The sequence below is a fragment of the Hyaena hyaena genome, unplaced genomic scaffold, assembly GCF_003009895.1.
Source record: "Hyaena hyaena isolate Hyena2069 unplaced genomic scaffold, ASM300989v1 scaffold_1053, whole genome shotgun sequence".
NCBI classification, from domain to species: Eukaryota; Metazoa; Chordata; class Mammalia; order Carnivora; family Hyaenidae; genus Hyaena; species Hyaena hyaena.
Window position 1 is genome coordinate 131,447 of NW_024081687.1, and position 14,357 is coordinate 145,803.

Consider the following 14,357-nt stretch of genomic DNA (forward strand, 5'->3'; position numbering starts at 1 on the left):
ATTAACTGTATAAACCTTTATGTACAATAATCATTTAGAGGCCCTCAGTAAGTGGCACCTGCTGTATTTACTATGTCATGATTATGCACCTTACATACATTGAACTTGGTACCTAAGAATTTGAATCTGAACAGAAAACATCATCTTTAATTCATCTGCTCATCCTGTCTCCCTACATGTACCCATGAGATAGGGACAAAAAAATAAGTGCTGAACAATTTCATGTTGCCCCATGTCCCTGATCTAGAGGATCTGTGCTTATGTAAGAACGAAACCACTTTTTCTTTTAGCACTTGAGACAAAATGCATTTTAGTGAATCAGTCTTGTTTCTTTAGGGTCCTTCCAGGAAGATAAAGGAGAACCATCTATTAAGTTTTTCCATGTGTGTAGTGGGGTAGATGGAGATACAGCATCATCAGATGACTTCGACTGGCCACGGTGAGTAGCAGATGTGTATGATAGGCATTTAGTGAGATTATCCTTTCAAAAATAAACTGCTGCAGTGGTATGAATCGACATTTTGGCTATGAATTTAAACTAGAAATATTTAGCCTTAATGGGAGAGCTCAGAGGAAGATGGATAAAATAAACTTAAAAGTGTATATTGAGTGTATTACTCTGTGAAAGGTATCTGTTGGTATCGTGTGAGAAGAAGCGTAAAGTGTATTCCCTGGTCTCAAGCTACACAGTTTAACTAGAGGGACAGAAGAATCCTGAACTTTTTTTTTTTTTAATTTTTTTTTTTTTTTTTTTTTCTAGGAGAGAGAGAGAGAGACAGTGTGAGCAGGGGAGGGTCAAAGAGAGGGAGATACAGACTCCGAAATAGGCTCCAGGCTCTGAGCTGGCAGTCAGCACAGCGCCCGACGTGGGGCTCGAACCCACGAACCGCGAGATCATGACCTAAGCCAACGTCGGACGCTTAACTGACTAAGCCACCCAGGCGCCCCAGAATCCTGAACTCTTAAAACCCGCCAGGGCTCTAGGAGAAGAGTTGTGTGGCATCATTTAGTGGTTAGTTGTCAAATGAGTCTTCTAGTCCGTGATCTCTTTAGGACACTGTTTTTCAAATCTGGGAGCTTTTACAAAATACTGACTCATGGACCCTGCCCTGAGATTTTGGGTTCGAGCCTGGGCATCAGAAGAGTCGGTCTAAAATTACACCAGGTGACTCCAGTGTGCAGGTGGGTGGGTATCAAGAACTACCTCAGGATTTCTTAGAATTAATAAAATAATTATATTTATTATAGACTACTAATTATTCTGTAACACAGTTGTCACTCCTTGTATATTATTATTTAACTTAATGGCCTGACAGGAGGCTTGGAGATATTTAAAAGATATATTTCAAGTAGTTTACTTGAAATAGTGACTTTTTATTATATTGAAAGCTGAATATTTGAAACCTGAGAATTAAAGTGGTCTGTCTTTTTGCCCCAGTTTTCTGCCTGCCCCAGTTTTCTGCCTGCCTTATGTTACACACGCCCTCAGTGTATCAGGCCTGGCAGGCTCTTCGGATGGGCGTGTTCAGTACGTGCCTGGTCATGGGCAATTTAGTGTATGAGTTTCCATCATAAGAAATGGATCTACTTCACTTAATTTGGAAGCACATTTGATATGAGAGTATCTAAGTTAGGAAATGGTTGTCCTTGTTCATCACTGAATCAACTGCCCACCTACGTAGGGGGAAAACCCGTTATAGGTACAGGGCCACTGTTTCGTTTGGGGACGTCGGGCCGCCTCGCAGTGGTGTTAAGGAGACTGCAGAGCCTTTACTAGTGGTGAGCAGGGGTAGGAAGGGAGGGGCCGAGGGCAACAGCCCTGCAAGCCTTTCATTCCTAAAGGAAAAATTACTTTATTGTTGCAGTTCTAGCTTATTCCCTTATCAACCTCTCCTTTTCCATGTGAACAATTTCTAGAACGTAGGTCTCTTAGGTCAGCAAGCATTCCATAATGGCAGAGCAAACCCCTGAAGCATTTGGTTTTATGATGATAAATAGAATTCTTAGGTAAAATTCGCTGGCTGTTCGTGAAATTCAAAGATCACCTTTTATCCTCAAAAGATCAGATTTTTAGTTAGCCTAGTGTAAAATGTTAACGCCCCTCTTTTATTTACTTCTGTACTTCGAAGCTACACCGCACTCTGAAGTGGTTACATGTCAATAATTAGACTTTGTAGAGAAGCTGAATCCTGTCGTCAGTGGTTTTTGTGTTAGTTTGCAGAAAGGTTAAAGCCTTGCAATTTTCTCTTAGACCTTGAGTTTTTAAATTGTCTTTGCTATCAGAATTGTACTGAAAATAAATCCGCCAGCTATGCATTCCATTCTGGAGAGAATAGCAGCTGAGGAAGAAGAGAATGACGGCCGCTACCAGGAAGAAGAGGAAGGTGGTGCTCATTCCCTGAAGGACGTTTGTGACCTGCGAAGACCAGCGCCTTCTCCCTTTTCTTCTCGCAGAGTCATGTTTGAAAATGAACAGGTAAGATAAAAGTGAGCGAGCAACGAGAGGGTTATCCTCTGTCATATACCAATCATTTTCATTCTGAATTAAAAAAAAATACTTCGTATACTATTTTTGCTGGGTTTTTAACTGCAAGACTGAATAATGTCTATTTCTTCCTTGGTTACAATTATTACATGTTTGTTTAATTGCTCACACACCAAGTCCTATGCATAGGGTAAGAAGATGCTACTCTTATTTTAAATACGAAATGGTTATTTGATCCTTTTTCTGCACCAAACTGTTATATTTTAGATGGTGATGCCAGGAGACCCTGTGGAAATGACAGAGTTTCAGGATAAAGCAATCAGCAATTCTCACTATGTGCTAGAACTTACATTGCCCAGCATTCATATAACACTACCGAACAAAGGTTTTTATGAGAAGCTGTATAATAGGTGAGTTTAAACACATTTAGTTGAGTCTTTGGGATTGGACTTCTCTGCCTAACTGCCCCCCTGTTTCCCCACTTTCCCCTTTTCTTTCCTTGCTTTTAATATTATCTGCCATCTCTGGGTACTTTGTGTGCTGTTGATTTCAAAACTTACCGTTATAGTGGGCTGTTGTCATAGCAGAGTTTCCTAACCAGTGTGTCTGGTAACTCCAGTTACTTGTGTGTGAAATGTTTATTTCCTCCACTGTGGTTGGCTGGTTGCTGTCTGTCACCCTACCTCTGACTGGGCACTGAGCAAATATGTCTTCTGTGTGTGCAGTGATATGAAAAGAGTTGGGAGGTCCCTGTATGGAGGGCCAGCAGGTACTGGGTGGGGGGATCCCTGTATGGAGGGCCAGCAGGTGCTGGTGGGGCGATCCCTGTATATAAGGCCAGTGGGTACTGGGGTACACTCAGAATTCAAAGTCTTTTGGGGCGCCTGGGTGGCTTAGTCGGTTAAGCATCCGACTTTCGCTTAGGTCATGATCTCGTGGTTCGTGGGTTTGAGCCCCGCGTCGGGCTCTGTGCTGACTGCCAGCTCAGAGCCTGGAGCCTATTTCAGAGTCTGTGTCTCCCTCTCTCTCTGACCCTCCCCTGCTCACACTGTCTCTCTCTCTCTACTAGAAATAAATAAAAAATATTAAAAAAAAAAATTCAATCTTTTATAAGGAGCATCTTTTTTCAGAGTTTAAAAAAGCAGCTTGTTAGAATTCTGCAACTTAAACTTGTCAATTTGTGTGTAACAATTTAAATTGATTATAAATATCCTTAAACATACATGCCAAGCAAATATCCTAGACTCTGAAGACCTTCCCAACGTACGTGGGAAGAGTTGAAATATCCTAGACTCTGAAGACCTTCCCAACTTATGTGGCCTCCCTAAGCTCAGTTTCCTTATCTATAAAAAAAGTGGGTGATACTTATACCTGTCTCAAAGGGTTGTTTAGAGGATTAGAGGATACAGTACACGGAAAGTTCTGAGAACAGTGCCGAGCATATGGTGAGCACTCAGTGGTCCTCTGTTACTGTCCTCATTCCCATACACGGAAGGAGTCTCTTCTGTAGCATACTTTAAAGATGGTCATGTGCTTTTCTAGAAAAAGATGTTCTTAGTGTCTTTTTATCACTAGCTTCCCATATGTAAAACTTGTTATTTTCATTTTTATTAATTTTCAGAAGCTCCTTGTTTCCGCCATACATTTACTTAGTATCAGATGTCCCTGGCTCTTATCCCTTACCTGTTAATAATAAGCTCTGAACCTCCTTATTGCCTACGAGTGACCAAGGCTGTTGATCTTAGAACCAGAAAATTAAGTTCAAGAAAGATCTATGTAGTTCAGTTGTCTTGATGATGAGATAGATTCATAGGACAGTCCATTGAAATGTAGGAAGAAAATGTTCTTCTGTTTAACTTTTTAAAAAGTCTTATAAGGTGTATATATCTTCTGATATACATAATATGTAGATTAAAACATAATTTGTAAATTCACATCAGAAGGCTTTTATGTTTTTAGCAGTTAGGGTTTATGCGTGATCTAAAGTTTGGAAACCACTGATCTCTCAACCACTCTTCTTTTATAGTTGAGAAATATCTAAGAGCTGACAGATGTGCAAGGCTAAGACAGAAAAATGAAAGACTAGTTCAAAGTCCAGCCCAGAGGTCAGAGGGCTTAGTCCATTTCTTCCTCTTCCTACATTTGCTCGAGCAGGTGGCTGTTGGTTAAAGTGCAACATCAGAACAGAAATATGTACCTTAAACATTCAGTTTATAAATATGTTCATTTACCACGTTTTAAATACAAGACCGGACCTTGTTGTTGTTGTTGTACCCAAAAGGGTTTGTCTGTAATTTTCAGTTTCTGATAAAACAGGTTCAAAGTAATCTGAGTGCAAAATCCTTCTTGGGTTTTAAGATTTTTCCAGTCTATATATTTGAAAGTCACCTGTTAGCACAGTATTTTATGAAAATATACTTAAATACAGCTGGGATGAGCACATTTGAGGCCAAACACGAGGACACTTGAATACACAGAACGTCGAGCTCGCCTGGTGGGAGCAGACTTCTCAGGTTCAGGTGTGCTGGAGAGTAGCCCCAAGGAGCCAGCAGTTAGCATATGGGGACATCAGTCAGCATGGCACGTGGGGCAGGTGGCTGCACCTGTCGGGGAGCCAGAGTATCTGTTCTTCTGAGGAGTTGGTTAAATGGGGCTCCTCAAGAGCGTTTCTGTGGAACCTCACTCTGCCCTCTTCTCTTGCTGCCCAGAGCCCGCAGTTACATAGATACGGAGGGTTCCTTACCCGGCGGGTCTCGTAAGTCACGCATCCACGCTCCCAGGTGTGAGGTCTTTGCTCCTTGTTTGCCTTTAAATATGTACGTTTTTATTTTGACGCTAATACTAAGGTTTTCAAATATTCTCAAACTTACAGAAAACATCACAAAGAGCTCTTTCCCCCCAATCCCTCAAAACATTTGAGAGTGAGCTGCTCACCTGAGACTCTCTGAGCACTTGAATGTGTATTGCCCACAAACAAGGACATTCTTCCATGTAATCATAACTCAGCCATCAAAGTGAAAAAGTTGATATTCTGCCCTACCTAATCCTCCGACCCCATTCGAGTTTTGCGAAATGTTTCAATATTGCCCTTTTAATTATATAATCATGTTATGTAATTATATAATTTTAACATCAATTTTACAGTATAGATAAATTTAATTTTATATTATATATAAAAATATACACGTGTATAACATTGTATATAATTTTTTACTTTTATTTATTTTTATTTTTAATTTTCATACATTTAAAAACATAACTCTGAGCAGGAGTTATAACCAACTCTGCCTTAACTCCATACATTTAGGATCTTGGTTTATTCATATATCAGTCCCTTGGTCAGCTGGCTGTTTAGACACACAGTCTCAGGTACAGGCCCATTTTTTCTGTTTTAAATGTTTGAGATAGAAAGTTGTATTTAGAATAGAATGTAAAAAAAAAAAATTTCTAGATCAGATATTTATTGAACATATTCTATTTTAGGCTTATAGCCACAGAACCGCGGCGATGTGCCCTTAAATGTCTTGTCTGTTTTCTTCGTAGTAGAAACACCATCCAGTGTTTTATAGTATTAATGGTATCAGGACTGTGTTTAGGCCAAAATGTAAAATCATATGAAACTTACATCTCCAGGTCACCTACCAGAACTCCAGATTTTAGATAAAGTAATGGTTTCTTTTTAGCTTACGAAGATAATAGTTGTAGGGAGTAAGTAAAGGAAGAGTATTTCCTGAGAAAATTCTTCATTTTGTTTTTTTTTTTTCTTTTATATTGTCGTTATTTATTTATATAGGAGTTCAAAGTAAGATCAGGGCTTAGACTCTTTTGTTTCTTTGTCCAGTAAGTAATATGCCCAAGAGAGCCCAGCCAGCCAATGAGTACCGCACTGTCTGGGGCCCCAGCTGTCATCATGGCTGAGATGAGACCTATTTCTGGCCCATGTCACTGGTATTCTTCACCTACTGACGCGTCCAAATGGAGAGCCCTTGGAGTGGGGACTTCAGTCTACTGGGAGTCCTAGTACTCCGTCCCGGTTTATAATTTCTAGGGCTTCAGAAGCTCGGGAATTGGCCCAGAAAATTCCTAGACGAGTGGCTTCTCACAGGAAGGGCCAGGGCTACATCATGGCTTGGCACCGTAAGTGGTATTCACACTAGGCTTTATGTGAGGCTGTGCTTTTGGCAGTCCTTCCCTGTCGGTCACCAAATCCTCGCTGCCTGTTATGTGACAGTCACTGTGCGAGCACATGTAAAGGTGTCCAGGACCTGCGTGCTCTCTCTCAGAGGCTACAGTCTGAGAAGGGGAAGCAAGAAAATAGAGTGTCATGGGTGCCATGATGGAGTTAGACGTGAAGGTTTTGCTGAGGGAGAGAGGACGTTGTGAAGTCTGTTTTCGTGGAAACGTGAAGCCTGGGTGCTGAGGGTGGGGGCAGGAGCAGAAGGGCGTGGGGTAGTGACAGGTTTCTTTGAAGAAGTAGGATGTGTTAGTCGCCTGGCTTGACGTGTCTCAGTCACCGCCCTTGCCTTGGCGGGGCCGCTCGTGAGTGGGTCTCCTGTGTTCCCGCTTCACACGCACTCTTGGTCTCCTGCACTCTCCCTGATGAAGCTGCACTTCTGCACTTGTCCCTGGGGACAGTGAGTGGTGGGGGAGGGGGCCGGACAAGATCTGGGCTGTGGCCCCAGCTCCTGGCACGTCAGCTGTGTGGCCCGTACAAGGCAGCTCCTCCGAGTGTGAAGTGAGGGTAATGATTCCTCTTTGGCTGCCCCGTGGGACTGGGGGCCGTCAGATGAGACAGAACGAGGTGTGCGCTCCTCTGTCAACCGCTTTCTTGCTCTTCGTGGGTTTTAGATTAACTTCCTCCATTAAAGTGCTTTTGGGTGTATGTAATTCGAGGCACACCACACAGGCACAACTGGGTAGCTAGCAAAGTAGGGATCGCATCGCACAGATGCCTTTCTCACCGCCCTGCACTACGTCCAGCCCAGTGATTTTTCCATTGAAAGAACATAATTAGGAGCGCCTGGGTGGCTTAGTCGGTTAAGCGTCCGACTTTCGCTTAGGTCATGATCTCGCGGTTCGTGGGTTCGAGCCCCGCGTCGGGCTTTGTGCTGACTGCCAGCTCAGAGCCTGGAGCCTGTTTCAGTCTGTGACTCCCTCTCTCTCTGACCCTCCCCTGCTCATGCTGTCTCTCTATCGCTCTCCTAGAAATAAATAAAACATAAAAAAAAAAAGAAGAAGAACATAATTAATGCTTAAAAACTTTTTTTTTTGGGTAGGATCTAATTTCTGTGTCACCATTGTCACCATTTAGAAAAATCATTATTCCTGTGCCTTCATAAAGGCCTGTGCTTTAGTGTACCTCCACTTGAACTACGAGTTAACGTACTTACTTGTCACCTTGTGTCTATAACAGGATCTTTAATGACTTGCTGCTTTGGGAGCCGACGGCTCCTTCACCGGTCGAGACATTTGAGAATATTTCACATGGCCTTTCCGTGGCCAGCCAACTGATTAATGCCTTCAACAAAGATAGTTTTAGTCAATTTAAATCTACACTTCACTATGGTAATGTATTTTAAATCTGTTCTGAATTAAAATTAGTAACCTTTTCTCAATTGATATCAAAATGTTTCTTGGCTGTTTTCTACTTGTAATATATTTTATAACATCTCTTAGTAACTTCCGGTATTTCCCCACTTTATGTCCATATTGAGAATGGCATCAATGAAATATGTTGTCTTTTAGGGACAGTATATACATGGTCTTAAGTGGGAAAGAACAATATAGAAAGTACATTTTTATTGTCATGCCAGATTTTCGGTAAAAAACAGGTTGTGAGATAAGTATTGCGATACTGTTCCAGGTACTGTTTTATTTTCATAACTGTCAGAACCATAGATTTTTGACATTTGTTTCTCACAGATGAGGAAAGTGGATCTGAGGAGGAGACGTTGCAGTATTTTTCTACTGTTGATCCCAACTACCGGTCCCGTAGGAAAAAAAAACTAGACTCTCAGAACAAGAACTCACAAAGTTTTCTGTCTGTTCTTCTGAGCGTTAATCATGGATTAATGGCCGTGTTTACAGAAGTAAAGGTGAGGATTTACAAATGCAAAGTGTTTCGAGTGTATCTCGTTTCAAATCTCCCCCATCTATACAAGCGTCCTCTCATCCAGGGAGTGTGAGGTTGTCTCCCACTTGGGGAAGATCAGTCTGTCACTGCAGATCGGAAGACAGCGTTATATGGTCCTTCTTTTGGCAAAAATGCTGGTTCTGCTCCTGAAGTGATGACTAGAAATTTCATCTGTACAAAGGATGAAGTACCGGGATTGACAGAAGAGGCCCCACCCAGAATTTGATTATTCGGTTTTTAATACCACCCTGGTGGGTGGTTCCAGAATCAGACCAGTTTGTGGCCACATGGGAGAATCTTCTAAACTGAATCAGGAAGGAGCAACCCAAGGGCCATTCTTCCTTTTCTGCATTTAAATAATGGCTTCTGTGTTTTTCCGATCTTTTTATTAGCAAGATAATGGAGAGCTGTTGGAAAATACGCATGGTGAATTCTGGTTAGAGTTCAACAGTGGTTCCTTGTTTTGTGTGACAAAATACGAAGGTTTTGATGACAAGCACTACATCTGCCTTCATTCTAGCAGCTTCAGTCTGTACCACAAAGGTAGGACACGTTTCATGTGCGTTTGTTCGCTTCTGTTTAGACCGGTTTAAATTTTGTTTCATAAAATCTACTGAGAACAGAACTCTGATAATAGAAATTGTTTTCTGTGGGGTGTTCTGATGCCACTGGCCAAGTAATGCTTATTGTACATTAGGAGTTGATGTTTTGGTTTTTTGGGGAGGCAACAACTTTATTGATATGATTCATACACTGTGTATTTCACCCATTTAAACTCTACGTTTCACTGGTTTTTAGTATTTTACAGAGTTGTAACCATCATTACAGTCAACTCTAGAACATTTTCATCATCCCTAAAAGAAACTATGTACCCCTTAGCTGTACCCCTCCCATAACCCTCATTATCCCCTGACCCCGCCCCAGCACTAACTAACCTCTAATCTACTTGGTGGATTTATGTATTCTGTATGTTTATGGAGTCATTCAGTACACGGTCTTTTGTGACTGGCTTCTTTCATTTGTATGATGTTTCCAAGCCTCATCCAAGTATGACAGTGTTTTAACCTTTTTCATTGCTGAATAATAACTCCATTTACGGATATACCATATCTTATTATCCACCAATGAGTTGATGAGACTTTACATTTGTTACTCTTAAGCAGTATCTCCTTATGCTAACAAATACAGAATTTAACATCCCTTTATGTACATTCCCTGTTACCTTGTGAATAGAAAATAGAAGAGACTTGCACCATTCTTCTTTTTTGTTTCCCAAAGTGTAGAAAACCATACTTGGACAGTCTTCATGTTTATCAGATTTTTCTGTTTAATTTTCCTAAAATCATTTCCTATCTTAATTTTTTTTTTTTGGCAGGGTACCATCATTCATACTAACATTAGCAGAGACGTACAGATTAGTAATGTCAAGCTGGTTCTGGGTCATTATATTCAGTGGAAGTGTATGGAGTTTTGAGTTTCGAAAGTCTATGAACTAATTTCAGATTATCATTTTGTTGTCTTCTCATTGTGGATATAGGCATAGTGGATGGAGCGATTCTCCCTACAGAAACACGACTGCCCAGTTCAACCCGCCCACATTGGTTGGAACCTACTATTTATTCTTCTGAAGAAGATGGCGTCAGTAGAGCCGCTTCAGATGGTGTTGGAGGAGATCCTTTGAATATGCTCTCTGTTGCAGTTAAAATACTGTCTGATAAATCAGAGTCCAACACAAAGGTTTGTCTTTTGTATTTTTATACCATCAAATGCTTGCCATCCATTTGATTACTAGCTAAACGTGATCGCATAAAAGGCAACACATTTTTTCCTTAGAAAACCTTTTCAAGTTTTGAATTAGAGGGTTACGTAGGTGGTAAATGGAATTCTCTGTGTTGTTGTGTGTAGGAATTTCTCATTGCTGTGGGATTGAAAGGAGCCACACTCCAGCACAGAATCCTTCCTTCTGGGCTTAGCTGGCACGAGCAGGTAAGAGAGTTGTTCTGCACGGATTGGTTTACTTCTTATTTCATGCTGACGTGTAATACACACACTGTAGAGTCACCAGTCATACAGAATCCGCACTCACCGAATTTCCACGGAGGTAAACACTCCCATGTAACCACCTCTTAGGTGTATTCTGAAATAGAACATTATCACCACTCCAGAATGAAATGGATTTTTTACCTTGAAATTTGGGCCCTAAACCTCTCAGAGTTCTCATATATGTCATTTAAGGGAAGGGATTCTGTGTCCCAGAACCTTGGAGCACCTGGTATAGAGGGGAAATGAATGAGGTAGTGATTGAACTTCTAACCCTATATCCCTTAAGAGCTGTAATTTCAGAATGATTCCCTAAGCCAGTAACAAGCATTGAGGCATTTATAAGGATTTCTGTAATTAATTTCCAGTGTAACAACTGTTTGATTAATGAAATACGGTTGGTTAATTCTTTTCTATGTGAGAATGAAAACTAGTGCATAGTGAGTTTTGTTCATTTTCCTTAGAAAAGGGAACTTTTCCTTTTGCTCTGAAAATATTTTATACTTGCAAGTTTTCAGAGAGCTTTCATCAGAGCATTTAGGAAACACAGGAGGCTTAGCCCAGCGTGGTGAGGGTAAAGCACTGATTCGTGTGAATACTGAGCTCGGTTGTAAGGGAGAGGTTGGTCTAACCTCATTTAGATAGAAATTTGGGAGAATAGATGTTGGTGAGAGAGAGACTGGTTTTCATACTGAGTTAGGTATAATTTAAGGAGGAATAACTTTCCCCAAAAATGGATTATGTATAAAACCAGGCGGGGAGCATAAGTGGTCTTTAGCAAAAAATTTTTTTTTCAAGAATTGTCCCTGGCAAAGTAACGTGAAAGTGTATCATACATGCTTCAGTTTCGTAAGGTAGGATTTTGCCAAGATGTCTGTAGCATTGCAGCGGTCAGATGGCCTCTCTCCATTTCAAGCTAGTTTTGCAAATACTTTTTGAAATGAATTCCTTCAAAATGATGAGTATTTTCTTTCAGCTTTAGTTTTTCAATAAATGGTTTGCTTTTTGGTTTTGCTTTTTCTGTGAGATCTTTTATTTTACATTGGTATTAAGGACGTCCTATCAAAACTTTTTTTTTTCCCTTCTAAAGCAGGGCATTTACTATTTTTGTGATTATAGATTTTATACTTCTTGAATATTGCTGATGAACCTGTCCTGGGATATAATCCTCCAACTTCATTTACAACTTTTCACGTTCATCTCTGGAGCTGTGCACTCGATTATAGGTTAGTTCACAGATGGAACAAAATAAAACTATTCAAAATACGTACTAAGTTTTGAAAAAATACTTAATTCAAATTAAGGTTGATCCTGCCCTTTTGAGGGAGTTTTTGTGGTGGTAGCCAAGTGATGTTTTTTTGTTTCTTTTCGGTGTTAGGCCTCTTTATTTGCCGATTCGATCTCTTCTCACCGTGGAAACATTCAGTGTCTCGAGTAGCGTGGCCTTGGATAAATCATCATCTACTCTCAGGTGTCTGTGAACTTTGGTGTCTACTAAATGCAGCTGGTCCAAACATGCTGCCTGATACTCACCTAAACCCGATAAGAGTCCCAGTCTTTCATTAACACCAGCATTCTTTTCCTCGTAGTCCGGCTACTCACTCCAGGTTTTTAATTTTTAGATTTCAGATGATTCGTCCCATCCCTTCTGTATATCCATGTTTTTCATTTTTAGGGAGGAAATGAATTCTTGGGATGGATAGTTTACTTCTTAAAACAGAATATAAACTTCACATATGATCTGATACCCTTTATTTTCCTAATTTAAGTCTTATGAATTTGGGCATCTATCAAAACATGCTGAAAATTTAAAATGAATTTGAGCAGATGATTCAGTCTTCCTCTTTGCACACATTGAGTCCTTCTAGCAGAAGCAGTGAAATTTAAGGAAATGTCAGATGGCACTTGTAAGAAACTTTACATGACTTTGATAACTTATCAATCTGATACACCTAAGTGTGCCGTGATCACGTGTTGTGTATTCCAAGTTAAGTTTTTAGATGTTGATTTTTATCTTTTTTCCTCAGAATAATCATGGATGAAGCTGCTTTACATTTGTCCGACAAGTGTAATACTGTTACCATAAATTTGAATAGAGGTAAGAGTTGAAAAACAAATCTAGGGTAGGAGAATGCTCTTTATTTTTTGTACATGAGTATTTTAAAGCATTCGAACTCTGGAATGATGCCGTTGAACTGAGGATCTTACTAAGCACCAGTTTGAAGTTGTCATGGCCTTAGAACGTCAGTTAAATGCATCAAATTATGCCATGAATTTTAAAGAGATGCTAGTTTTATTTTTTTTAATGTTTTATTTATTTCTGAGAGAGAGAGAGAGAGACAGCATGAGCAGGTGAGAGGGTCAGAGAGAGAGGGAGACACAGAATCTGAAACAGGCTGCAGCTCTGAGCTGGCTGTCAGCACAGAGCCCGATGCGGGGCTCAAACCCACAAACTGTGAGATCCTGACCTGAGCCGAAGTCAGAGGCTTAATTGACTGAGCCACCCAGGCGCCCCAAGAGATGCTAGTTTTAATACATGTTGGTTGGATAAGCATTTTTTGAAAGCTTTGCTCCGACATTTTGTTAATTTAAAAACTTTCAGATTATGTCCGTGTGATGGATATGGGGCTTTTGGAACTAACCATCACTGCAGTGAAATCTGATTCTGATGGAGAGCAAGTAAGTCATTAAAATAAATGGAAATTTTTATCTAAGTCCTACTTTTTATAGAAGTATTGAATTTACTGTAAAAATTGGTCAAAAGTAGATAAAATATTTTAAAATTGGGATTTACTCATTATAAATACACATTTCCTGTGGCAAGAAAAATTCTATTTTAATGTAAACCTATGCAACACAAGAAAATTTTACCTTGTGTTTGGAAAAAAATTTTCTTAAAATATTTTTTTAAAGTTTATTTTTGTGAAAGAGCACAAACTCGAGCGGGGATGGGGCAGACAGAGAGGGAGAGACGGGGGTGGGGTGGGAGGGGAGGGGAGGGAGAAGCCCCTAATGTGGGGCTTGAACTCACAAACTGTCAGGTCATGACCTGAACTGAAACCAAGGGTTGAGTGCTCAGCTGACTGAGCCCCGGGTGCCCCTGGAAAATGTTTTCATCCTTTTTCCCTTGTCTCCATCCAGACCGAGCCGCGCTTCGAGCTACACTGTTCCAGTGACATCGTCCATATCAGAACGTGCTCGGACTCCTGTGCTGCGTTAATGAATCTCATTCAATACATCGCAAGCTACGGGGACTTACACGGGGCTAACAAGGCGGAAACGGAGCCGGGAGCCCCTGAAAGAAAGACACAGGTACAGCCGGCGGCGGCGTGCATGAGAACTTACTCCCTGTGACCCGTTGCAGCCACTTAGGTGACAGGGGTGGTCAGTGAGGTCTTCATGACCGTCATGAGGTAGCAAAGAAACATCGAAAATCATCTGTTATTTACCTTCAGAGTGGTGGGGTCTGGAAAGGTGCATCCAGGGGCCTTTTTGGAAAACCGTTCCACTGTTTGATATTCTTTGTTTCAAAACCCTAATCTTCTTAGCCAACATGATAGTTTTTTCTAGACTTCAGTTATTTCATCTCCCCTCCGGGCAGAAAGAAAACACTTAGCATGTAAGAGCTTGTGAGGTGTAAGTCAGGTGTAAAACTGCATCCGAGAGGGGGAGACGCAGGAAACATATTGTTTCCAGAAG

At 40.8% G+C, this 14,357-nt stretch overlaps 1 protein-coding gene across 4 annotated transcripts in view; it reads left to right on the forward strand.

Annotated features, from left to right (window-relative positions):
- The window catches only part of ATG2B (autophagy related 2B), a 71,123-nt gene that overhangs the window by 33,134 nt on the left and 23,632 nt on the right, over positions 1-14,357 (forward strand). For all 4 annotated transcript variants that reach the window (XM_039222077.1, XM_039222078.1, XM_039222080.1 and 1 more), the window contains exons 16-28: positions 337-439; positions 2,284-2,476; positions 2,753-2,895; positions 7,899-8,050; positions 8,408-8,580; positions 9,011-9,161; positions 10,156-10,355; positions 10,524-10,604; positions 11,778-11,884; positions 12,037-12,129; positions 12,686-12,756; positions 13,261-13,337; positions 13,800-13,970. In XM_039222077.1, the coding sequence (XP_039078008.1) occupies positions 337-439; positions 2,284-2,476; positions 2,753-2,895; positions 7,899-8,050; positions 8,408-8,580; positions 9,011-9,161; positions 10,156-10,355; positions 10,524-10,604; positions 11,778-11,884; positions 12,037-12,129; positions 12,686-12,756; positions 13,261-13,337; positions 13,800-13,970 (1,715 nt within the window). The remainder of the gene's footprint in view (positions 1-336; positions 440-2,283; positions 2,477-2,752; positions 2,896-7,898; positions 8,051-8,407; positions 8,581-9,010; positions 9,162-10,155; positions 10,356-10,523; positions 10,605-11,777; positions 11,885-12,036; positions 12,130-12,685; positions 12,757-13,260; positions 13,338-13,799; positions 13,971-14,357) is intronic.